Below are 27,839 nucleotides of genomic sequence, written 5' to 3' on the forward strand. Positions count from 1 at the left end.
GATTGTGTCTGACCAGTTTTATCGATGAAACGTGCTCATCAGTCCGCGGGGTCGTTGAGTCCTCTGTACAATCTGTAACTGTTTTACAAGCAGATTTAGACGTTATATTGATAATGTATCAGTTTGGCTGAGAAAGTGCATGTTTTGTTACCTTTTTCCGAAGCCATGAGCACACACTTGTTATTTGTCCTTTGAACTCTGCGTTGTGTGCGCTTTCTGCGTGTTAAAGGCAAGTGCTCACAGGTGATTTAAATTGTCCTAATCACTGAGGGCTGAGGAAGGCAGGTAAGAAATGTAGAATATATGTACAAATATAAATATATACATAAATATATATAGAGAGAGATAGATACTTAGAATAATAAAAAGAAGATTATTTAAAAGATATGCCTTATTGTGCACAATCTCTGAAGTTTTAAGAAATAACAGGAAATGCAGCTCCAGATTTTGCAAATGCATATTTCCAAAATAACATATAGAGCATTTAAACTGTGCCGACCCCAGATTAGAATTTTTATTTATTTTATCATTTACATGTATTACCAAACTTTTTTCTCTTGTCTCTTCAGACAATTGTGTTTTACAACTGAAATATATTAAATAGTTTTCGGTAAGGTTGATAAAGTTATGGACTGTCTGAATACAATGGTTGAGGGTTGTTTTTTTTTTTTGTTCTGTTTTGGTTTTTTTACATTTTTTTAACTGTATTTGATTGTTCGTTTGAGTGTTTTACGGTAGTTTTGGGGATATAATATTGTGCTTGGATTTATTATATATATATGGATCTATATATATATATATATATATAGATATAGATATAGATATATATACACACACACACACATATATACACACACACACACACACACACACACACATATATACATACATATATACATACATATATACATATATATACACACACACATGCATATACATATATATACATATATATAGCGTTGTTATTGTGAACAGCAGACATCATGAAAACGCGCAAAAATGTTCCAACCTGTATATTTGAAAAATCTTCCCAAAAATAAGTTTAACACAGCTCTTTAAAAACAACTTTTTTGATTATTTTTTACCATAAAGTCCACGAAAGGGGCATTCATGTTGTGTCCTTTTTTTGTTACCATAAAATATTTTGTTCAATATCATCGATGTAGTAATTTAATTTAAAACATTTCCCACTGCAGCGCCGACACAACGTGCTGCTGTCCCTTTAAGAAAATTTGGCGTAATTTTTGGGGGGCGTAACCCGGAAGACGCCAGCATGGTCCCTGGTTTTGAGATTTCAGCTCTGCCGCTGTCGCTTTGATTTTATGAAGTTTTTCTTTGTAACATCGCCGTTGAATTAATCAAATCTCGAGCAGCTCACATTTCAGCCGCAGCTCGTCGACACGGAGGAGAGATGTGTAAAGAGCTGAAGACCAAAGTGCTGCGTCTGCTGCCGCCGACCTCCAACGGACCCTCCGTTCAGCCGGAGGGCTACACAGGTTAGCTTAAATTTAAATGCACGTGCTTTACTGTAACGCCTAACATTAGGTTTTCGACTCTGATTGGCTTTATCTACCGAAGAAAGATTTGTACAGTGTGTTTGGTAATGTAATCATTGCAGCATGTTACATCAGTCATAAATGTCGACGATCCGCCCCACACCGATGACTGTACACAGTTTACGTCTTTACCAACACTTTTAAAGAGTAACTTTAAGTTTCTTTAAGATTACACTTTGTAAACAGGCAGCTGTCTGCCAAAGTTGGACATCAGGCCCAAAGCTTTATTTCTTAAGCTTTGATGCACTAGTTTTCTCACATGACAACAATCCTGAGCATTTAGCTGAAGTCTTTTTCTACAGTAATAGATATAATTAGGGTGGTATAAGTACATTTCCAAGATATCCAAATTTACTAGCCACCAATTAAACAAGTGCAAAAGACAAAAAGGAAATACTGTAGTTAACAATTCACTTACAGTCGCCAGAGACTGTGATTTGGCTGATACTTTTACAGTTTTACATTTGCCAGTTTTGTAAAATAAAATGACAAATCAAATGTGTTTTAAGTAATGCATTTTTATAAATAAATACAAGTTCTTATTGTTGTTACAAGTTGTATCTTATTGTTTCTATACAGCAAAATACAGTTTTCAAAATACCCAAAAGTAATTAAAAGCATATATTGAATATATTTAATTGAATTACTGCCCATTTCTGGGAGTGGAAAAGAAACCTTTTTAATTTTTTTTAAGAAAGGCCAAAGTATCCTATGTGGCAAAGAAATGCATCTTGTTGGCCTGGAACGACTAAAGGCCATCAACAATCAGTTTGTTTAAACACATTTTGAATGAGACTTTACACTTTGAGCTGCACTTATACCCTAAAAAATAAGTTGGACGTATTTCTGAAAACATGGGAACCACTAATAACCTCTGACCTCGACCTAGCCGGCAAGACTTTATCTGATTCTGTGTGTGGAAAGAAGACAATTGTTTTGTGACCATAGCTGATCTATATATAGTTTTTTTTTTTTTATTCACTCATTTATTTTTAAATAATTTACTCGCTTTGTTTCATTGTCCCAGTAATTGTTTTGTCTAATATTACTCCTATTTTTACTGTATTATCTTTTAGATGTTTGTCAGTTTTCTGTACATACTATATAAAATATCTTTATTATTAGTTTTGTTTGCTCTCTTATTTGCTGCTGTAACAATTTCCCTCACTGGATTAATAAAGTATTTCCATTCTAAAATGTTGAAAATCTTAAAGACATAATTGACAAATAAAGAGAGGTCAAAATGATAAAACAAGGGCTGAAATATCCCAAATTATAAACCCTAGTATAATAAGTATGGTTATGATTCAAAATAGCTGAAAACTACACTCCCCATAATGCAACTCAGTAGCTGTGTAACTGGTCTTACAGGCTGAGCCGCATTCAACCATTATTTTAACTCAGAAATACATTGAGGTAGAGACCTCATTTACAATATAGCCATGTAAAAACTAAAAAAAAACATCTTGTACACATTTACCAACTTGGAAAAAAATGGCGATAAAAATCAAGTGATTAAAAAACCAGCTTAGTAAAATAATAAAAACTGTAAGAAACTAGTTAAAATGTAAGCAAATGAATCAACTGGAGCAAGAACAGCTGGAAGTGAGAGAGGGGAATTTTGAATTGTTTTAAGGGTAAAAAATAGGTAACCCTTGATTGTTCTGCATGTTATTTTAGGTGACCGGTGCACAGAAAGAAAAAAATAGATTTTTCCAGCTCGATAAAAAACATCTGGCACCTGCAGCATCATCCAGTCTTGTTAGCGTGCTTGATAAGAGCCCACTTTAAAATACAGCAACGAGGTAATGCAAAAGAGTTAAAAAAAAAAAAAAAAGTTTATCATTGGAGTTTATGTGCAGTTCAAAAGCAACACGTGTAATTTATCACTGTTCACCTCTGCAAGATGAGCTCATCCAGTAAAAACCCCCAAATCAGTTTACACAACACAACTGACCAGCTCAAAACAGTATTATTGAAAATAATAACAAGTGTGTTGTTCTTGATATGTTTATTATCATATGTGTCTTATGGTGGATGTTGCCTCCGTTAACCCTCCTTGGTTTTTGAACTGCAGATGGTGCTGAAATCCTGAGCTCCACTGTGAAGGCTCTGAAGGACGGTCATGTGGTCGCTGTGCCCACAGACACCATCTACGGCCTGGCGTGTCTGGCCCAGAACTCCGAGGCCGTCAGAAAAACCTACAACATCAAAGAAAGAAATGGACATAAACCGCTGGCCATCTGTGTGGGAGAAATCCAGGATATTTACAAGTAAGTGTGTGTTTTGGTGTTTTACCACCAGACTGAGAGGATTTACTTTGAAATGGGCCCATTTTGTTGTTTGATGATGATGTATTAAAGGAAAAAAACTTTTACTTCTTCCAAAGATGATTTTCTTCTTTTCTTCATTCTTAGTTGTTTTCCAAAGTAATAATCTGAAAGGGGAGACAAAAATTTACCACCTGTTTTAATTTTCTTCTATAAAACCTCAACATAATGTTTTTGGGTTTTTTTTCCCAATTTGCATTTTCTTTTATCAAACTTACAATTTTTTAACTTCAAAAAATTCTTCGTGTTTTATTTGGTTGACTTCTCTTTTTTTTTTTTAAAACAGAGCTGCTGTTTGAGTTTTTTTGTCATTTTTGTAACTTATAATATCCGTGGTAAATGTTGCTGTCGGTCCCTCTGAAGTCTGAAGGTTTCTCTGTAGACTTTCAGTGTTGCACATAAATATTAGTCATCCACAGATGAGTCACATATAGAAGAGAGATACCGTCTCCACACCGAGACACATTTTACATTTTGAGCGACAGGAACACCTGCTGTCGCAGAAATACCCCAGCGTTTTATTATTTAATTTGTTAGGTAACTGTGTCTTAAATGATGGCATCTAAATCTCAAAATAATAGAGCGATGCAAGAATGAGTCCTGAAACCTGGAAATGAGTTTTTAACACAGTTCCCTCGTCTCAAAGTAAATGTTTTTTTTTTTTTTTAATTAAATTTTCATTAGATGCCTGGAATAAGGTCTGTGGTTAACACAACTTGCTTCCCACAGTTATGAAATTCTTGGAAAATTTGAAAAAAAACAGTTTCCAGGCAGGAAATGGTTTGGAATGAACTACGTGTTTTGGAAAAGTTTTGGATATACATTCAGGGTTCCCACGGTCATGGAATACTTGGAAAACTCGCGGATCTGATAAAATCTTGGATAAAAACATGCAAATTTGTTGTGTTAAATAGATTAAATTACTTTAATGTAACATAACTGAATTTATACACACCAATCACGAGCACACCGGCTGCCACATGTGGCTGTCAATCGTGACATCAGATCCTTTTTCTGCATCAAATAACTACTTAACTAATGATTTTTTTTTCTTTTACGCACAGACTGAATCGCTGTAACAATTCATTCTTGCCCACTTTCATCAGGTTCCTCACACCCTCACACCCCACCGCACGCACCCCCCCACCCCCACCCATTCCCACCCATCCCACCCACCCCCCTTTTTCTTTGCAATATCCACTTTAACGTGCAATACTTTAAAATGCAACATTCGGCAAATGTGCGGTTATTCCACACGTGCAATGATTATTTTTTAGGACGTGCAATAATTTGAAATACTTGTATAACTGCACTGCAATGTATTCAACAGTATAAATAGGTTAATGTGATGTATGTGTGTCAGTTACAAATGTCTCAGTTGTTTTTTATGCTGCACTGTAGTGAAACAGAGTCCAAAGCAAATTTCTCTACGGGGACAATAAAAGTTTATCTTATCTTATCTTATCTATCTTATCTTAAAACCAAATTTATCAAAAAAAAATGAGCCCTTGAACATACTTCAGTGTAATAAGAACTACCAAAAATAACAGAAACCATGTTTGGATAGAAAGTATTTGATGTGTACGTTGATCTTTTACTTTGCCCCATGTCCCCTCCATTAAAGTTAAGGGGGGGTTATGACCTATACTGCAGCCAGCCACGAGGGGGCGATCAAGATCACTTGGCTTCACTTTTGAGGGGCCATCATGTTATCCATCTTTATATTCAGTCATTGGGCTTTAAATCAATCATACACCATGGTGTAGTTCGTTCATAGCTTAACAAAGGGTTCCTACAAATTTATAAGGACAAAATTTCAAAACTTTTCTACGACTTTTCAAGAACCCTTACTCAGAATTTGCTTTCTTCTCATCCTACTTTCCCAGCGTTTTTTCAAACGTATCAGATTCAAACTCTATTCATACATAATTTTAGCTGCAGAGAATACATTTGCTGTCATGTTACATTATGTTAAAGGTGATTTGTGGAAGATTTCAGTAACAGTTTCATCACACACAACAAAATCCCATGTCTAATATTATTGAAATAAATATTATACTGGAGAGCTGTTGGCAGCGGATGAATCCTCATACCACGGTTACAGTTTGACTTTCTGCTAAACGTGAACATCCAACTGTTGACCGCAGGCTTCAAGTCCACAGCAAAAAACATCAACAAGCTGTGTCCTTCAAAATAAACCACAGGTTCCGCTTTGATTTATGTAATTATGACAGTACTTTATCTAACTTCACTATAACAGTACTTCATTTAACTTTTTACTTTACTTTATCAACTATTATAACAGTATCGTAACTTTATTCACTTTATTATTTAACAGTATTTTATTCAAACTTTATTTGTAACTGTGGTTCATCTAATACTTTTTTTAAATTTTAGAAGTTTACAGTAGTTCAGAGGAGATATCAAAAATATCAAAATACGTATCGTGTATCGCAATATAGCCTAAAAATACTGTGATATTATTTTAAAGCCATATCGGACAACCCTACGCAGCACCAGTTTTAAATGCACCGCTCAACTCAAACATTGTTTTTTTTTTTAAATTTTAGAAGTTTACAGTAGTTCAGAGGAGATATCAAAATATCGAAATACGTATCGTGTATCGCAATATAGCCTAAAAATACTGTGATATTATTTTAAAGCCATATCGGACAACCCTACGCAGCACCAGTTTTAAATGCACCGCTCAACTCAAACATTGTTTTTGTTTCCATGTACAGGTACTGTAAGGTGAAGGTGAAGGAAGCTCTGCTGAGCGACCTGCTGCCTGGTCCCGTCACTCTGGTGTTTGAAAGATCTGAAGCTCTGAACACAGATCTCAACCCCTTCACTCCAGTGCGTCAGCTCCTTTTTGATTGGATATTACAGAAAATGAAAACTGCACATGAATGTTTTATGAATAAATGTCAGTCATCTGTCGTTAACACGTCAATGTGCTTCCCAGCTTGTAGGCGTACGGATCCCAGATCATACCTTCATGAGACGCCTTTGTCAGATGTGCGCTGAACCACTCGCTCTTACCAGCGCCAACATCAGCTCACACACCAGCACTGTGGCTGTACATGTAAGAAAAAAATAATAAACGACTAGCCAAGAGATGGTTTTATCAGTCTCACATTCACAGTGTTTTTTTCCAGATGTTTCCCAGCATCCTCATTCAGATTGCAACGTAGTCTCTCTCTGTTTTATCTCTTTGTCACATAGGTTTACAAATGTGTGCTTTATTGTTTAACGCAGCTGTGTTTTTCCTCCGCAGGAGTTTCAGGAGCTCTGGCCCAAGCTAGCGGTGGTGGTGGACGGCGGGCCAATAGGAGACGACAGCCGGCTCGGATCAACGGTGGTCAACCTATCAGTGCTTGGGAAATACCGCATCATCAGACCTGGCTGGTGAGTTCACACTGTGAAAATTTTCTCACTCCAAATTAAATCATCAATAAAATCCCCAAAATTATTAACAGGGGCATTAAACCTTTGGCAAAGAGAAAGTTTTTATTAAATGCTCTGACACAACACAAATACAATAAAGGTGATCTAATATGAAGTGAGATTATTCTATTTCTGATTGCACTGAGCAATTAATTAAGCATTTAAGTGGCTTCGCATTTTACCTATGATTTATTTTTGGCCTCAAAATATATTAGCATGCTTAAAGGTCACATTATACTTCCATGCAGCAGAGTAGCCCAGAAAAAGGATGTGATGGATCAGATTGTGGTCATAAATAAATATTGATTAGAGCAATCTGTAAAGACTGTGTGAGACTGATGCTGCAGTTTGTTATTTGGTTGTGTAATATTGTACAAAATTATATCATTACTACTAAACTAACTAACTAAATTTGGCAGTTGTTCACACTTCAAAAGAAGTGAATTTCAAACAGAGCGTTTATATGCAAGACTGATATATAATGTGACTGTAGCTTCAGGTTTCCACTTTACCTCACAAGTCAGGGAGAAAGGAAACATGTGCTCTAAAGAAAAAGCTCGAGCAAATTCATAGCACCACACCAACAAAGTGTCAGTTGTTTTTTTTTGTCTGTTTCCTGCTGCTGTGCTTTCTACTAAAGCATAAATGTCATCACAATGTACTCCACCACTGAGAGGATGAGCGTCCTGCAGCACCTGCAGTGAATAGTAGTACTTTACAAGACCTAGTATAGTATGTCATGAAAAATATACAAAGAAGTAATAGTATGCCATAGCCTCGTATGTTAGAAAAATGTTTAAAAAAATTCTCATCATTGTATGTTATACAAAATGTTGGAAAAATTATAGTATGTCATAAATAAGGGCACTAAACAAGTCGTAGTTCAGTATGTCATGAAAAAGTCATAGTAAATTATGTCATATAAAAATATAAAAAAAACAGTCATAGTATAGTATAGTATAGTTTGTCATAAAAAAGCCATAAAAAGTCATACTATAGTACATCATTAAAATGTTTTTTAAAAAGTCATAGCATAGTATGTCCAAAAAATGGCATAAAAGTCATAATATAGTTATCATGTATCATCAAAATTGAAAAAAAAGCCATACTGCAGTATGTCTATGTAGTAACTGAAAAAAGTAAAAGTATGGTATGTCATGAAAAACATGAGAAAAAAGTCAAAGTACAGTATGAAAAAATATTAACAATAAAGCCATACTTTAATTTTCATAGACATATGGATAAAAACAAATGGGTGTAGTATGTTATGAAAATGTTAAAAAACAAAACAAAACAAAACTCATAGACTCATAGTCTCTCATTAAAATGTAGAAAACATGCATAGTATAGTATTTCATTAAAAACAATTTTGAAAGTCATATTATACTATGTCATAAAAATAATCAAATAAAGAAATAGTTTGTTTGTAATAACATGTAAAAAGAAGTCATCATATAGTGTCATTAAAGAACGGAGCCAGTCTCCAGTGGCCATTAGAGGAACTGCAGTTTTTAGCACTTATGCATCGGCGTCATTATTGCCGCTTTTACTCTGGAGGACACCCTGTGCATTAAATGAGAAATGACTGTAACTCTTCTTTTCCAGCGCCCTTTCTTTTACGGTTGAGGTGCTGGAGCACAAATATGGACTGTCAGAAGACACGGGGGACAAATGACCTTTGAACTCTCCATAACACATGCTGAGACGCACAACCAGCTCTGACCCCGGGGCTTTTTCAGAGAATATGAATCCTTTTCATGTTCGCGTGGAAGTCTTCCCGGGGAGGACTGAACTCAGGAACAACTGGATGGACGATATTATTCTGTTGACTGCTTTAAGGTCTGGACTTTTTTTTTTTTTTTTTTTGCGTTTGATGACCGTATTATCTGCCTTACAGCGTCTGCTATCATGGGATTATGTGGGAAACACAGTGCAGGGTCAGCTATATAGTATGGGATTTTTTTGTGCAACAAATTTAAAACTTTAACTTTCTGTACTGTTAAAACAATGTGGCTTAACGGAAATTGCAATGGTGCGAGTTTTTATTTTAATATTTCTATAATGGTGAGAGGTGTTGGAGCCAACTTTTTTATGGCCTGAATAGTCATTTATGATAAGTGTTGGGAGGAGCTCTAATTTGCGTTGACTCAATGTCAAACTTGAGTTCAGAACTATTTTTATTAACTTTGAAATTCCCTGTATTTATTTTATCCGCATTTCAGTTAAACAGTGTGCAGTTACGGTTACAATTATTTAATGTAGTTTTATACTGTGGCCTAAAGGAACCGTACACTCCAAAATCAAAAAGACATATTTTTCCTTCTCCTTTTGCCATTTATTATTATAGATTGTTTGGTTGTGAGTTGCCGAGTGTTGGAGATATCACCTTTAGAGCTGTCTGTTGTCCCTCGAATATACTTAAGCTAGATGGCATTCAGATTGTGGTGCTAAAAGTGCCAAAAAATACATTTGATAAACTCTACAGCAAAATGTCTCTTTTCAAAAATCATGACCCAGTTACCCAAGATAATCCACAGTTCATGTAGGAGTGGCAACCATAACACTAGACAGAAGGAAATACATTTTTCATTTTGGGGTGAACTGTCCCTTTAAACAATTAACATTTACAAGTTAAAAAAATATATATATCAGAGTTGTGTTGGTTAGCACATTCAATAAGTGGATAGACTTTATGAAATTAATCCGCCCTCTTGTATGTTTAGAGCTGAAGCATTTTTAAAATTCCCATCACCTACTGTAAACTCTGCAATGTACAATCATTGAACAGACACAATAAAAGTTTTTTTTGTATCAAAGTCTTATTCATGCGTAAGAAACCATCTGAGAAATATGTCTCTTTATTTTTAGGTGTCTGAAAGTTAAGTATTTTTAGAAAAAAAAACGAAACAGAAACCACTCAGAAGCGCCCTTCACAACCAAAGAGCATACTTTTATTCTCAAAAATGCCCGTCTGAAAGTAGCTTTTACTTTAATAGGTAGCAGGATTTCATTAAATCTAAATCTCACGAATCCATATAACAGAGTGCTTCTGTGTCGTACATTTTTATTCATCTAGTTACTCCAAAACACAGAGCCCCGGACCTTAACAAGTCTGATTCTGTTATTTTTACTTAGGTGAAAAAAGTTATTGCATACCCACAATCAACATGGCTCCTTTCCTTTGCAAATTACACCAAAACTCAGATGAATATTAGTCAAATTTATCAAATTTCAGACTGTTTTTACAACCTTAAGACCAAGTTTGGCCTCATGACACTGCATTGACCTGTCTGACTCTCTTCACTTGCCAAATAGATCGACATACTCTGACTCTGAACACTGCCGGTTAGCACAGTGGCGAGTGTATGTATGTGTGCTATAAATGAAAACATGCTTAAGGTACTTTTTTTTACTTACTATTATACTATATAATCTTTAAAGGGGCTTCACTTTAGCAGTCTCTCTGATAAAATTACCAAAATCTGAGATGATACAAAACCATTATTACCAAATAATTCAAAATAACATGACACTGCACTCATGACCCACTGGAAAACAAACATTTTTGCCATCTTACCGAGTGTTAGATAACATCGACATAGCCATAAGGTCGCCAAAGACTTAGGAAAGTCACTGCACCTGGTTAAGAAATAGTCGTAAAACGTCATTGTTAGACTTTGATTTTTGGAGGACAAAAACGCGAGGTATAATTGGTTAATAAAATAGCTTTAGAACTGCTGGACAATTTTGTTATTGTTAGGCTACCTGTTTCCAGTCTTTATGCTAAGCTAGGCTAACCGGCTGTAGCTTCATATTTAATAGGCAGCTATGAGAGTGAATCAATCAAATGTCTGCCAAAAACCATAAAACCATAAAAATGTCTGACTATTGTAATCAATTCTATTATTTTACTACAGAGAGGGAAACGAGGTTCTTACACGATGACAGTTTTCTCAGTGTGATTTAAACAATCGTTCATTCAGCTGAACAAAGACGACCTTTTAGAGCTCAGTGGAACAAATTCCCCAGAATAACCCTTTTATGCTGCTTTCCCCAAAACTCAACCGAGACAACTCACACTGCGACAGTGTCCCGTTCTTGCAGATCAGCAGGTGTGCACAAAAATATGCAAACAAACTTGCAGGAACATCTAGTCAAGTTATAAACAAGTCCTTGTGCACTCACATCTACACTGATCAGTCTCTACACTCACGCTCCTCTTTCGTTCTTTCCCTTTCATGTGCACACACACTACCACTACAGCATGCTGTTTCAAGTCAGTTTGATGAAAAGCTCACATGAGCCACTGCTCCTTCTCTTTGTTGAACTGCTCCGCCCACCGGCGCGTCAACTCCAGGTAATGATCAGGTCCATGCGGCTGATAGTCCAAGTACACACGTGTCACCGTTTTTTTAGGCACCGCCCTCTCTATCTGCGTCCCCTCGTGCCATTCATTGAAAGATGTGATTGTGACGACCTCTGGCCTCACATTCAGCGCCGCCTGCAGGGCCGTCTCATAGTAACGACCATTCACCCTGTTGCGCATGTTGTGGTTGTTCCACGGCCGGATGCTGGTGTCGATGTAACCAGGTCCGACACTGGGAATGAAGAGGAGATTGTTGCCATCACAAAAAGCTTTGATGGCCTTCCAGTTCTGGTGAGAGGAGCCAAAGGAGAAACCGTTGGAAGCAAAGTATGTGTACATGCCATCGAAGCCTCCCGCAAGGATGTCATGCTTGTGCCGCTCTTCCACAATCAGGGCAATGAAGATGGAGTCATAGGCCGAGCTGCGCACACTGTGGGAGCCGCTGGGAGTCAACAATTCAGACCAGGACTCTGGAGGAGTCAGGTAGGAGTCGTAGATGTAAAACAGAGGAAGACTCTTTCCTGTGCTGGAGGTGAACTTGTAGAAGGCTCCATGGTCACCGTACCTTTAAGGACAATAATACAGTAAAATAATAGCATGGTAAGTTCATGCTGAATTCGTTAATTAAAACAAAGAACTGCACTGTTAATGATTTTTCAAGTAGTGGATCTAATAATGTCAAGAAAAAACTGGAATTTGCCTGTTAAGATGATCAAATATCTTGTGTTTAAAGTTGACTGTGGGACAAATTTACTCAGTGAGTTTTTTGATAATCTTAATATTCAATGAAAAAAGTGAAACATGTGGCCTGACTGTTTTGATTTTCTCTTTTCTCTCGTAGATTCATTTATGGCTGTAGAGGAATATTTAGCAGCTAAAGAACTGGCAATGGCTTACAAGTTTTCCATTTTAAACTTACAAGGTGAGTAAATGTCACTGTCGTGTTCACAACATATTTCTGCTGCCGTTGAGATGATCTTCTTGACAGACTCTCCTTTTCAGGGCAACTTTCATACTTAAAGTTTAGAAAAATAGAAAAAGCTTTTGCTTCAAAAACTCATTCATAACTCATGAAACTAGCCTTACATAATCACAAATGCTTTCTGAAAGTATTTTAGTTTTGTGACTAATGTTCTTTGAACTGTGCATGAAATTTTAATGATTTTCTGAGTCAGTGATGGAGAAGTGCAGCCCACCTGTCAATGATATATTTGATGTTGTCATGCACACTCTGGTCGTTTCGCCCTCTGTATGGCTGGATGTGAAATGCAACCTAGAAAAACATGCAAAAAGACACACACGTTGTTAGTTTTAATTCATTGTATGACTGTCAAGTATTGGCTTTATGAAACGTTATGTTTCAAGAGGGAGACTTCTAAAAGAGAGCTGAAAAGTGCAACAATGTGTGGGGGAAAAAGACACAGAAAAGCATGTCAAAAATGTATTACTGAAAAGTCATTGTTTATTTTATGACATACTATAAAAGGTATGTGACACGCTAATACTATAAAAAGTAAAATAATGTATAGAAAGCTATATAGTCATAGTATAGTATATCGTCAAAAATTACGATAAAATGCATACTTTATTATGTAGTCAGAATGATGAAAAAAGTTTAGTATCCTGTCAAATAGTGAAAACAGTCATACTATATAATTTCATTGAAAATAATTTAAGATAATGAAAAAACTCAAAGTATCATATGCCACCAGAAATCATGAAAAGTCATAGTACAGTATGTTGTCCAAAATCAAGAAAGGTCTTAGTATAGGATGTCTTCAAAAATCATTAAAACCATTAAGTGTCTTACATAATCATTACAAAACTCATGTAACAGTATGTTGTTGTCCAAATATGTCCTCCCAAATCATTTAAGTAGTATGTATAGTTACTATGTATCACAAATTCTGATAAAAAGACAGAATCATATCATAGCAGGTGGTCCAAAATCACTGAAAAAAGTCATAGTATGTCTTGTTTCTGAACTCATGACTAGAAGTTATAATATAGTCAGTTGTCCAGAATCATAAAAAAAAATCATAGTGAAATGAGTTGTCCAAAATCATGAAAATCATGGTACAATATGGCTAAAAAAATTCTAAAAAAAAAAAAAAAAAAAAGTGATGGTATGTATGCTATCAGAAATCATGAAAAACGGTTGTAGTAATATATCTTCTTAAATATCATGTAAGAAGCTGTCATGTAGTCATAAGTAGCATGTCAAAAGAAGAGCCAAACATGTCATGATATCGGATGTTCAAAATTTGACAGAAAACGTCAAAGTATAGCATGACGAGACACGTCATCGTATAGCATGTTGAAAAAATGAACGAAAGGGCAAGGCTATAGTAAGGCAAAAATTTCAAAAAATAGCATGTCCCAAAAACAGCTGAAAACATCTCAAAACAGAGTAAAATAGTGCGTCAACACACGCCATAGTATTAAAATCCGCAAAAACGACCCAAAACACAATAAAATAGCATGTTGAAAAAATGAACAAAAAGGCAAGGCTATAGTAAGGAAACAATGTCAAAATATGACATGTCCCAAAATCAGCTGGAAACACCTCAAAATAGCATAAAATAGCATTTTGACATACGCTATAGCATTAAAACGTGCAAAAACGACCCAAAACACCATAAAAAAGGACATCAAAAAAATGACCGAAAAGGCAAGGCTATAGTGTGGCAAAAATGTCAAAATATGACATGTCCCAAAAACAGCTGAAAACATCTCAAAACAGAGTAAAATATCGCGTCAACACACGCCATAGTATTAAAATCTGCAAAATCGGCCCAAAACAATAAAATAACATGTTGAAAAAATGAACAAAAAGGCAAGGCTATAGTATGGCAAAAATCTCAAAATATGACGTCCCAAAAACAGCTGAAAACACCTCAAAACAGAATAAAATAGCGCGCTGACACATGCTATAGCAATAAAATCCGCAAAAACGACCCAAAACACGATAAAATAGCATGTTGAAAAAAATGAACAAAAAGGCAAGGCTATAGTAAGGCAAAAATGTCAAAATATGACATGTCCCGAAAACAGCTGAAAACACCTCAAAACAGCATTAAATAGCTTGCTGACAAACGCTATAGCATTAAAACGTGCAAAAACGGCCCAAAACACCATAAAATAACATGTTGAAAAAATGAACGAAAAGGCAAGGCTATAGTAAGGCAAAAATTTCAAAAAATAGCATGTCCCAAAAACAGCTGAAAACATCTCAAAACAGAGTAAAATAGCGCGTCAACACACGCCATAGTATTAAAATCTGCAAAAACAACCAAAACACAATAAAATAGCATGTTGAAAAAATGACGAAAGGGCAAGGCTATAGTATGGCAAAAATGTCAAAATATGACATGTCCCAAAAACAGCTGAAAACACCTCAAAACGGCATAAAATAGTACGCTGACACACGCTATAGCAATAAAATCCGCAAAAACGACCCAAAACACCATAAAAAAGGACATCAAAAAATTCGATGACCGAAAAGGCAAGGCTATAGTAAGGCAAAAATCTCAAAATATAACATGTCCCAAAACAGCTGAAAACACCTCAAAAACCAGACATAAAATAGCGCGCTGACACAACGCTATAGCATTAAAACATGCAAAAAAAAACACCCAAAACACCATAAAATAGCATGTTGAAAAAATTACCGAAAAGGCAAGGCTATAGTAAGGCAACAATGTCAAAATATGACATGTCCCGAAAACAGCTGAAAACACCTCAAATCGACATGAAATAGCGCGCTGACAACGCTATAGCAATAAAATCCGCGAAAACGACCCAAAAACAAACACCATAAAAAAAGGACATCAAAAAAAATGACCGAAAAGGCAAGGCTATAGTAAGGCAAAAATGTCAAAATATGACATGTCCAAAAAACAGCTGAAAACACCTCAAAACAGAATAAAATAGCGCGCTGACACACGCTATAGCAATAAAATCCGCAAAAAAACGACCCAAACACGATAAAAATAGCATGTTGAAAAAATGAACAAAAAGGCAAGGCTATAGTAAGGCAAAATGTCAAAATATGACATGTCCCGAAAAAACAGCTGAAAAACACCTCAAATCGAGCATGAAATAGCTTGCTGACAAAACGCTATAGCATTAAAATCCGCAAAAACGACCCAAAACACCATAAAAAAGGGACATTGAAAAAATGACCGAAAAGGCAAGGCTATAGTAAGGCAAAAATGTCAAAATATGAAATATGACATGTCCCAAAAACAGCTGAAAACACTCAAAACAGAATAAAATAGCACGCTGACACACGCTATAGCAATAAAATCCGCAAAAACGACCCAAAACACGATAAAATAGCATGTTGAAAAAATTGAACAAAAAGGCAAGGCTATAGTAAGGCAAAAATGTCAAAATATGACATGTCCCAAAAACAGCTGAAAACACCTCAAAACAGCATTAAATAGCTTGCTGACAAACGCTATAGCATTAAAAAACGTGCAAAAACGGCCAAGACACCATAAAATAACATGTTCAAAAAAATGACCGAAAAGGCAAGGCTATAGTAAGGCAAAAATTTCAAAAAATAGCATGTCCAAAAAACAGCTGAAAACATCTCAAAAACAGAGTAAAATAGCGCGTCAACACACGCCATAGTATTAAAATCCGCAAAAACGACCCAAAACACAATAAAATAGCATGTTGAAAAAATGAACAAAAAGGCAAGGCTATAGTATGGCAAAAATGTCAAAATATGACATGTCCCAAAAAACAGCTGAAAACACCTCAAAACAGAATAAAATAGCGCGCTGACACACGCTATAGCAATAAAATCCGCAAAAACGACCCAAAACACGATAAAATAGCATGTTGAAAAAATGAACAAAAAGGCAAGGCTATAGTATGGCAAAAATCTCAAAATATGAATGTCCCAAAAACAGCTGAAAACACTCAAATCGACATGAAATAGCGCGTGACAAACGCTATAGCATTAAAATCCGCAAAAACGACCCAAAACACCATAAAAAAGGACTTTTGAAAAAAATGACCGAAAAGGCAAGGCTATAGTATGGCAAAAATGTCAAAATATGACATGTCCCAAAAACAGCTGAAAACACCTCAAAACAGCATGAAATAGCTTGCTGACAAACGCTATAGATATTTAAAATGTTCAAAAACGGACGAAAACACGATAATAAAGCATGTTGAAAAAATGACTGAAAAGGCAAGGCTATAGTATGGCAACAATGTCAAAATATGACATGTCCCAAAAACAGCTGAAAACACCTCAAAACAGCATGAAATAGCTTGCTGACAAACGCTATAGAATTAAAATGTTCAAAAACGGACGAAAAACGATAAAATAGCATGTTGAAAAAATGAACAAAAAAGGTAAGGCTATAGTAAGGCAAAAATGTCAAATATGATTACATGTCCAAAAACAGCTGGAAAAACCTTAAATCGACATGAAATAGCGCGCTGACAAACGCTATAGCATTAAAATCCGCAAAAACGACCCAAAAACACCATAAAAAAGGGACATCAAAAAAATGACCGAAAAGGCAAGGCTATAGTAAGGCAAAAATTCAAATATGAAATATGACATGTCCCAAAAACAGCTGAAAACACCTCAAAACAGAATAAAATAGCACGCTGACACACGCTATAGCAATAAAATCCGCAAAAACGACCCAAAACACGATAAAATAGCATGTTGAAAAAATGAACAAAAAGGCAAGGCTATAGTAAGGCAAAAATGTCAAAATATGACATGTCCCAAAAAACAGCTGAAAACACCTCAAAACAGAATAAAATAGCTTGCTGACAAACACTATAGAATTAAAATGTTCAAAAACGGACGAAAACACGATAAAATAGCATGTTGAAAAAATGAACAAAAAGGCAAGGCTATAGTAAGGCAAAAATGTCAAAAAATATGACATGTCCCAAAAACAGCTGAAAACACCTCAAAACAGCATTAATAGCTTGCTGACAAACGCTATAGCATTAAAAACGTGCAAAAACGGCCAAGACACCATAAAATAACATGTTCAAAAAAATGACCGAAAAGGCAAGGCTATAGTAAGGCAAAACTTTCAAAAAATATTGCATGTCCCAAAAACAGCTGAAAACATCTCAAAACAGAGTAAAATAGCGCGTCAACACACGCCATAGTATTAAATCCGCAAAAAAACGACCCAAAACACGATAAAATAGCATGTTGAAAAAATGACCGAAAAGGCAAGGCTATAGTATGGCAAAAATGACAAAATATGACATGTCCCAAAAACAGCTGAAAACACCTCAAAACAGAATAAAATAGCGCGCTGACACACGCTATAGCAATAAAATCCGCAAAAACCACCCAAAACACCATAAAAAAGGACATCAAAAAAATGACCGAAAAGGCAAGGCTATAGTAAGGCAAAAATTTCAAAAAATAGCATGTCCCAAAAACAGCTGAAAACATCTCAAAACAGAGTAAAATAGCGCGTCAACACACGCCATAGTATTAAAATCTGCAAAAACGACCCAAAACACAATAAAATAGCATGTTGAAAAAATGAACAAAAAGGCAAGGCTATAGTATGGCAAAAATGTCAAAATATGACATGTCCCGAAAACAGCTAAAAACACCTCAAAACAGAGTAAAATAGCTTGCTGACAAACGCTATAGAATTAAAATGTTCAAAAACGGACGAAAACACGATAAAATAGCATGTTGAAAAATTTAACAAAAAGGCAAGGCTATAGTAAGGCAAAAATGTCAAAATATAGCATGTCCCGAAAACAGCTGAAAACACCTCAAATCGACATGAAATAGCACGCTGACACACGCTATAGCAATAAAATCCGCAAAAACGACTCAAAACACGATAAAATAACATGTTGAAAAAATGAACAAAAAGGCAAGGCTATCGTAAGGCAAAAATCTCAAAATATGACATGTCCCGAAAACAGCTGAAAACACCTCAAAACAGAATAAAATAGCTTGCTGACAAACGCTATAGCATTAAAACGTGCAAAAACGGCCCAAAACACCATAAAATAACATGTTGAAAAAATGACCGAAAAGGCAAGGCTATAGTAAGGCAACAATGTCAAAATATGACATGTCCAAAAAACAGCTGAAAACACCTCAAAACAGAGTAAAATAGCGCGTCAACACACGCCATAGTATTAAAATCTGCAAAAACGACCCAAAACACAATAAAATAGCATGTTGAAAAAATGAGCGAAAAGGCAAGGCTATAGCAAGGCAAAAATGTCAAAATATGACATGTCCCAAAAACAGCTGAAAACACCTCAAAACGGCATAAAATAGTACGCTGACACACGCTATAGCAATAAAATCCGCAAAAACGACCCAAAACACCATAAAAAAGGACATCAAAAAAATGACCGAAAAGGCAAGGCTATAGTATGGCAAAAATCTCAAAATATGACATGTCCCAAAATCAGCTGAAAACACCTCAAAACGGCATAAAATAGTGCGCTGACACACGCTATTGCAATAAAATCCACAAAAACGACTCAAAACACCATAAAAAAGGACATCAAAAAAATGGCCGAAAAGGCAAGGCTATAGTAAGGCAAAAATTTCAAAAAATAGCATTTTCCCAAAAACAGCTGAAAATATCTCAAAACAGAATAAAATAGCGCGTCAACACACGCCATAGTATTAAAATCCACAAAAACGACCCAAAACACGATAAAGTAGCATGTTGAAAAAATGAACAAAAAGGCAAGGCTATAGTATGGCAAAAATGTCAAAATATGACATGTCCCAAAAACAGCTGAAAACACCTCAAAACAGCAAAAATTGCTTGCTGACAAATGCTATAGCATTAAAACGTGCAAAAACGGCCCAAAACACCATAAAATAGCATGTTGAAAAAATGACCGAAAAGGCAAGGCGAAAATGTCAAAATATGACACGTCCCAAAATCAGCTGAAAACACCTGGAAATAGCATAAATTAGTGTGCCAAGACATGCCATAGCATTGTATGTTACAAAAATGGCCAAAAACACCATAAAAATGTATGTCAAAAAATGACCTAAAAAAGCAAGGCTATAGTATGGCAAAAATGTCAGCATTTGACATGTCCCAAAAAAAGCTTGAAACGCCTCAAAACAGTATAATCTAGTGTGCCAAGACATGTCATAGCATTAAAACCCACAAAAACGACACAAAACACCATAAAATAGCATGTTGAAACAATGACCAAAAATGCCATAGTATAGTATGTCGAAAAATGTCAAAATATGACATATAGCATGTTGAGACACGTCATATATAGCATGTCAAAAAACGGCCAAAATGTCTTAATATATGATGTCCAATTATGTCAAAATATGACATATCGATAAAACTGTTGAAAACCCCATAGTATAGCATGTTGAGACATGTCATAGTATAACGTCAAAAAAACCCCTCAAAATATAGTATGTTGTGACAGCTGGAGTTAAATCACGTGGGTGTAGAGACTCGGGTCCTGTGGGTGTGTATACTGTCTATGCTGTGTCTCCAGATCCTGGACCATGTGGAGCCAACTGCATACTGCCCTGACGTTTTTTTAGGATTTTTGATCATGTTATAGTATGACTTTTTTTCATGATTTTGGATGACATACTATGGTATGACTTTTTTCATGATTTTGAAAGACATAAAGTCATAGTATAGCGTGTCCTACAAAATCATTGTGAAAAAAGTCAGACTAAAGTATGCCGTACAAAATAATAAAAAAAAGTCAGACTAAAGTATGCCGTACAAAATAATTAAAAAAAGTCAGACTGAAGTATGTCATCCATAATCATGAAGAAAATTACACTATAGTTTATTGTCCAAAATTACGGGAGAAAAAATCCGTAGTATACTATGTCATCCAAAATCACAAAAAAAGCAAAGTATAGAATGTCATCCAAAATCATGAAAAAATGATAAAGTACAGCTTATCGTCCATAATTTTAAAAAAAGGTAATACTTAAGTATGTTGTGCAAAATTATTGAAAAGAAGGTCATAGTATAGTGTATCGTCCACGATTTAATTTACAATACGAGATGTTGTTTAAAATCATAAAAACAAGTCACAGTATATTATGTTGTTGAAAGTCACAAAAAGTCAGAGTATCATATGTTGCTGAAATTCTTGAAAAAAACTCAATAGTATGCCATCCAAAATCATGAAAAAACCCATATATACTATGTGGCCCAAAATAATGAAAAAAGTTATAGTATTGTATGTAGTCCAAAATCATAGAAATTGTGACAAAATGTCATAGTACAGTATGCTGTAGGGCTGGATGGTATGGTCTAAAATTTAAATCACACTATAATTTTGAAGAATAGACTGTAACAGTATTTATAAGGGTATTTTAATTTCTCTTAAAATTTCTTTATAAATGTTTCTAAAGGGGTAATACACTGGTAGCTATTTCTGTATCGTAATGGCCTAATAAATAAAATCTCGAATTTTGTCACACGTAACCTGATTTCCGTTTTTTTGGGGTTTTTTTCCTTTACACCAAGCAAACTACAAATTAAATATTCAATAAATTGAATTTCCCTTCGGGGTAAAAGTGCAAGCTGCAAACTTGTCTTTAAAGTATAGAATATGTCTTTATTGTCATTGCACAAGTACAACGAAATTGAAATGCAATCCTTACAGTGCAAGAAGAGATGTCATAAAACTATCTAAAAAACTACAAAAGAGTAAAAAAACAAACAAACTATGAAATAAATAATTAAAAAAACTATGAAATAAATAATTAGCATCCTCAAACAGCAGGCAAGAGACATATAACACACACACACACACACACACACACACACATTCTGCAGGCATTGAACGATCCATATCAGTGTTGAAGCTTTTGCATTGTTTAGTGCAGTTATGGCTCTGGCATTAAAAGTGTTCTTTAACCTGTTTCTCTGTGCTTTCAATGTCCTGACGCATCTGTCCAAGGGCAACAGTTCAAAGAGGGAGCGTCCAGGGTGAGATGGGTCCCTGAGAATGCTCTGCGCTTTCCTGAGACAGAGCGAATCGTACAAATCTTCCAGGGAGCGGAGAGGGCGGCTGATAATTTTCTGGGCCCTCTGGAGCGCTTTCCTGTCTACAGCTGTGCGGCTGGAGAACCACACACAGACGCAGTAGGTCATAATGTTCTCTATGGAGCAACGATAGAAGGACAAGAGCAGCGTTTGTGTGAGTTGGTAATTCCTGAGAACTCTCAGGAAGTGCAGTCTCTGCTGTGCCTTCTTGATGATAGCAGTGGTGTTGACGCTCCAGCTGAATTCATCCTCTATGTAAACGCCCAGAAACCTGAAGTCTGAGACCCTCTCGACGCAGTCCCCGCTGATGAGCAGGGGCTGAAAGCCCGTTCTTTACCTCCTAAAGTCTATGATCGACTCATTGGTCTTTTTCGCCAAAAAAGTGCACTAAGTAGTCTCAGGGGAGTGTAGTTGTTTAAATTTGCACTGAAGGTTGCAGTAATTTCACAAAACACATTTACATGAATTCATTTATAACATATCTTCAGCGATATGCAGCGCAACTGTATCAGTAAGAGCTTTCAGTGTTCCTGCGTCACCTGCACTAGTCTATATTAGGTACACTGAGGGGGGTAGAAAACTGCGTAACTTCTTCTACAGCTGCCAACAGCCCACCATCACTGGGTGAAATCAAAGCAAGGCAGTTAGGCTGGGGCACCAGGCCCCCAAATCATTAAATCCGCCCCTGATAATGAGAGCCGCTGGATGAGAGGTCTGTCACTGCGCTGCTCTCAGTCTGCTCCGATGGATCTATCGATCAGTTGTGTGATTAGCCAGCGGTGTTGTTTGTTTTTATTAGGTCTACTTTTTGTCAGTTGTTAAAAACAGTAAAGTTAATCACTTGGGCTCAGTTACTTTGGTTCAGACAGGAATGTGTGGCACGAGCGTCGCTCTAGTATCCAAATGTGTCTGTTTTCAGGCGCGTTTGCTAAAAAAAACCCAAAAACAATAGTCTATTTTTATGCATTTTGAGTATGTACTCAACCAGCTGCTGTTGGATGTTCCCGTCAAATTTCCCTCTTTGTATATCGGGGCAGACGTGACCCCTGGTCCCCTGTCAGTATTACGCGCCTGGTCTAGGGCTCTAAATCGGGAGAAATGTGACGCTGGGAGGACACCGGGAGAGGGCAGGGAAAAACATGGGTCTCCCGGGGAAAACAGAAGGGTTGGCAAGTTTGCTTCTGCCTCTTCAGGAGAAAAAATACAGTGTACTTCGCTGTCCTGCGCAAACCTCGCTAACGTTTAGGCCTGGCAAGGGCTCTTAACATTGTTGGAGAAACACTGTAGCTTTGCAGCAGGTCACTCTCCTGTAATACAGGACAAAATACTGTGTAAATAAAAGAAAGCATAGTACAGTACATCGTAAAAAATCATCAAAGTAGTAATAGTATAGTATGTTGTACATCAAAAATCATGAAAATAAAACCTCGTAGTATAGTATTTTGTCCAAAATCATAAAAAAGTCATAGTACACTATGTCATCAAAAAATCATGAAAACCCTCATACTATAGTATGCTGTCCAAAATCATGAAAAAAAAGAGTCATAGTATTGCATGTCATCCAAAATCACAAAGAAGTAGTATAGTAGTATAGTATAGCATAGTATAGTATGTACTCCAAAATCTTACAAAAATATCACACAGCATGTCATCCAAAAGCACTAAAAAAGTCACAGTATAGTATGTCGTCCAAAATCAAGAAAAAGAAGTCATAGTACAGAATGTCGTCCAGAATCTCAAAAAATAGTCAGTGTACAGTCATTGTATTGTTTAGCATGAAAATGGCATTAAAAAGATATAGTATAAAGTAATCTAAAATGCCCAAAAAGTAATAGTTTGTTACAAAAATCTCATTAAAAAAACCACAGTATAGTATGATATGAAACATGGGAGAAGTATGTCATAGCAAAATATAAAAATGTTATCAAAAGCAATAGTACATAATATCATGAAAAATGTTAAGAAATAAAAAATAAAAAATAAATCATAGTATAGTATGTCATAAAATTTGGCATTGGAAACTCTTAGTGTAGTAATTAATTATATGCTGTTTTGAGGTGTTTCCAGCTGATTTTTGGACATGTCATGTTTTGACATTGTTGCCTTACTATAGCCTTGCCTTTTCGGTCATTTTTCAACATGCTATTTTGTGGTGTTTTGGGCTGTTTTTGCACGTTTTAATAAATAGTAAATAATTATGTCATCAAATTGTTAGAAAAAGTCGCAGTATATGTTAGAAAAATGCTTGAAAACAGTCATAGGGTAGTATGCCATGAAAAAACGAAAAAGAAATGTAATTAAATAGTATATAGCATACCATAAAATAGAAAATAAAGTTATAGGATAGTATCCAATATATAATGTTATAATATATTATGTCCAATGAAGTCAAAGTACAGTAAATAGTTCATAAAAGTGTTGCTCATAGGCCTATTGTGGGCCCTTAGATACAATCGTCCATGCACTTCTCCTGTGCGGCCCTTAATCATATGGTTGCGTCCTTATTGTCACTCAATCATCAGAACTTTGAGAACCCCTGCCCTTAAGTATCGCATGACATCTGGTTTCTCTCCCCTGGTACCATGTTACTGATGACTATACTTGTTTACGTTTTTTTTACACTATAAATAAAAGGGTACAACACAGACTTACAACAGCAGATCCTTTCAGAAAGGATGTGACTGTAAAACACTGTTTTCCCTGTTTCATTCTCTGTCACACTGTAGGAGATACTTTTCACCCTAAGTGCTGCCTCTCTGGAGGCTTTTCTAACACTCAGTTAATGGCTCAGCTAGAAACGGGTTTTTGCAATTGATGAGCAAAAGCAGCAGAGGAACAAGGGACCCGAAGTGACACGTACACAAAAAGTGCTTAAGTTGAATATTTTAAGAAGCAGCCAGAGAATTCAGAGACTTTGAATTATGCATGATCAAAGTGAAACACTTTTCTTCTCCAGAAGTGGACACCCAAGGGAAACAATGTGAGGGAAAAGGGCTTTTTAAGATGTTTGAGGCCAACAGCAACTAAATGGATGTAAGATGATCAAGTGTGCGACATCACCTATGTTGTGTGACTCCTGTTATCCCTGATTAAACCTTATTAAAGTCTGCATTTAGAATTTGCTTGAACAAGACTACAGCGGATTAAAAAAAATGAAATTTCTGACTGGACAGTGGCCAAAATCAAATGTTAAGTGATTCACTTAACTCAGTATAAGCAGAGTAATTACAATTCATCCTGAAGGGGAGGGGTAGTAAATTTCAAGTTTATCTATCAATAGCTGCAGAGACATTTCACTTAAAACCACAAAAGTCTGCTGGTGCTGCTAAAGTGAAAGTCAGGGGATCAAGTCATTAAGCACCCACCGCTTTAATTCCTACATGAAAATGTCACTGGAATCCGTCTCATAGCAGAGATATTTCAGTCTGGAGTGGCTGACATTTTTAACACTGACCGAAAATCTGCAGGATTACAGTGCATATATTACTACCAAGAATAAGAGCTTCACAATGATGAAAAGGGATGTTTTTGATTTTTGTTCACCATATTTTACCATTGTCTTATGTATTTTGTAAAGGTTTGCCCATTGTCATTTAAAATGTCTACTCTAGGGACGCTGTATTGCAAGCATAGGGTGAAGAGTGCTTTTTCTGTGGAAAAAAAGGATTGTCGGCCACACTGACTGTCAGTATGACTTTGACCAAAAGTGTACTAATGGATTACAGTGACGTTTGGAATTGGCTTAAGCCAAGCAAAGTGTTTTAAACTGCAAATGTCTATAGATAACTGCCAACTTGAGGCAAGAAAAACAGAATCACTTGTGCCACTAATGGAGATGCTAAGTGCTTTTATGTGCAGCAAAACATACATTTTGAGGGATTAAGATGCACTTCGCTGGCAAAATATCAATTTGAAGAAAGATGGGGGAAAGAGGATGCTGACTATATGAGTAAATCATAGCCTGGAATCTGTGTTTGTGAAGCCATAACTCTCTGGACTTCTATTCATTTTGAAAAATGGTCAGGTAATAGAGGATATGAAGCCATACAATTAATAATCCACAGAGGGGGGCGGGCATTTATGGTCTCCTGTTCACTGCAGCAGAACGCAGGCCACTAGAAAACTCAGCTCATTTTCCATACACACTGGTCCATTACTCTGTGGTAATTTAGAAGTAAATGAAACAGAGTCGATGCATTTTAATACCTCATAAACATTGACAGCATGAGCCAGGAACAGCCCCAGCATGATTCATGCTGAGCAGAGTGGAATTTAGTGCCATGTCATGCAGAAAGCACTAAGGGAGGGATATGAGCCAACACAAAGATAAAGGTCCAGACCCTCGTAACAATTAGATCAAATCCAACAAAGCTGAGCACATTTCCTCATAAGAAAGTGCCAGTTTTGGTCTGTGGTCAAAGTCAGCAGACGCACAGAACAATGCAAGGACGCAAACGAGTGCGTGTAGCTACTCTCTACATCTGGGAAGTGTGGCTGATGCCATCATAGGGCACCCATGGGCGTTATTCCCCTGTGCACATGCAGCCACATGGCCTACTTACTGGATAGAACTTTTACAGCCCCTCAGGGTGCAGATTGTTCAGAGAGGCAAACTGAGTCATGGGACCCATAATGCACATTTCCCCTCTGCTCCAGCTTCCAATCACCCCCCACCCTGTCCTCACCAATCTGCCCCCACCCTCCCCTGGGCAGAAGGACTATTTCAGCTCGCTGTGGAGGCTCCATGTGATCTGCTCTCCAACTCTACCGCTCAAAACACAGGCTACACAAGCTGTGTGTGGGAGCTGCAGAAACACTGTTTAACTTATATAATAAAAAGTACATTGCTTGCTTGTGCAGCGTTACCTGAAAGAGGGGTCAGCGTGTTTTTAGCTGTGCAGTGTGGGATTGCTAGTTTGATAGAAGATGGTTGTTTTTGTTGAAGAAGCTCTGCTTCAGTTTCCATTCATCTACATTCTAACTGGGCATGCGGTCGTGTCTAATATGTAATTAGGTGCATGTCTCTCATCTAAACTGGCAAACAGCTTCCCCAGTTTGGCAACGCTACATTACCAACCCGGATAAATACAGGAAATGGTCCTGATGCCCAAGAACCCCAGTTCTAACCCCCCAGTTCTAATTCGATCTGACTATTGTTCAGTTATCTCTTGTTATATACCAAGAAATGTTCATAACAAATCCTCCATCTTGCCTGTAAGGAGGCTGGGAGTGATAACCATTTATTGGTATATTATTGACTTGAGCGTCACACCTTAATTGACTTCATCTTGTGTTGTGCTGCACTTTCTTCTCTATTAGGTTTATTTTTTCTTTTGTTCTTACTCTTGTTTGCTTCTGTATTCTTTTGTTTTGGTATTTTTTGCCTATTCAACACAAGTCAACGGCTGCTCTTTTTAGTGTGCTCTACGCATAAAGTTTGACCCAACTCAACCTGAACGCAGGGGTGTATACATAACTTTATCCAATCAGATGGGGCTTTGGACGACTAATTAATCCTGCATAATACTTGACCATTAGCTCAGAGGTCATATTTGCTAGCAGGCTAATGTCATAGTAGGAGTTGTGTGTTTGGATGTCAGTTAGCAATTATGGTGGTTAGGCTCAAAAGTTTTAGTTTTACCCACCTCCTCCTGATTCAAATATGAAGTGATGCAGGGCAACTGTCTTCTACAACTCCAAATCACGCTGGATTTACTGAATCACAGCCACTTTTAAGGGATCCATGCAAATTTGAAGAATCTGATTTGACAGTAAATTCATTTAGTATTTTGAAAATGAATAATATGTTAGTAATTTTTCAAGCAAATATGCCAAACACTTTCAGGTTTCAGCTTCTGGAATGTGGGAATTGTATGCTTTTCCTGACCTTACAAGACAGTTAGTTAAATATTTTTGGGTTTGAACTGATGATTAAATAAAAGGAGGGAAAATGGCAAGAGGGCAAGAAATTAGTCAATTTAGAATGTTTTTTTAAGATGGGGAAAAATGTCCAGAAAACTATATTCACAGTTATCATAATTATATATCATTTTAAAATTAAGTTCAAGAATTATTTCCTTGTTAGTTTTTTTATTGTACTTTTCTC

The 27,839-nt window shown here is 36.3% G+C and overlaps 2 protein-coding genes across 3 annotated transcripts in view; one reads left to right on the forward strand and one right to left on the reverse strand.

The window, feature by feature from the left end:
- Positions 1 to 1,265: 1,265 nt before the first annotated feature.
- Positions 1,266 to 10,144, forward strand: yrdc (yrdC N(6)-threonylcarbamoyltransferase domain containing). Its single transcript, XM_042489197.1, has 6 exons — positions 1,266 to 1,496; positions 3,634 to 3,829; positions 6,628 to 6,742; positions 6,852 to 6,971; positions 7,164 to 7,294; positions 8,939 to 10,144. Exons 1-6 carry the CDS (start codon positions 1,412 to 1,414, stop codon positions 9,006 to 9,008), a joined length of 717 nt encoding a protein of 238 aa, XP_042345131.1. The 5' UTR covers positions 1,266 to 1,411; the 3' UTR covers positions 9,009 to 10,144.
- Positions 10,145 to 10,172: 28 nt separating this feature from the next.
- Positions 10,173 to 27,839, reverse strand: part of LOC121945163 (glycoprotein endo-alpha-1,2-mannosidase-like protein) — a 48,875-nt gene continuing 31,208 nt past the window's right edge. The window contains exons 3-4 of one of the 2 annotated variants that reach the window (XM_042489195.1): positions 12,896 to 12,972; positions 10,173 to 12,264 (exon numbers count right to left, since the gene is read on the reverse strand). In XM_042489195.1, the coding sequence (XP_042345129.1) occupies positions 11,628 to 12,264; positions 12,896 to 12,972 (714 nt within the window). In that variant the 3' untranslated portion in view covers positions 10,173 to 11,627. Of the gene's footprint in view, positions 12,265 to 12,895; positions 12,973 to 21,582; positions 23,041 to 27,839 lie in introns of those variants that run through there. The other variant, XR_006105947.1, reaches the window with a different exon arrangement.

Source organism: Plectropomus leopardus, chromosome 7 (assembly GCF_008729295.1).
Source record: "Plectropomus leopardus isolate mb chromosome 7, YSFRI_Pleo_2.0, whole genome shotgun sequence".
Classification (NCBI taxonomy): domain Eukaryota; kingdom Metazoa; phylum Chordata; class Actinopteri; order Perciformes; family Serranidae; genus Plectropomus; species Plectropomus leopardus.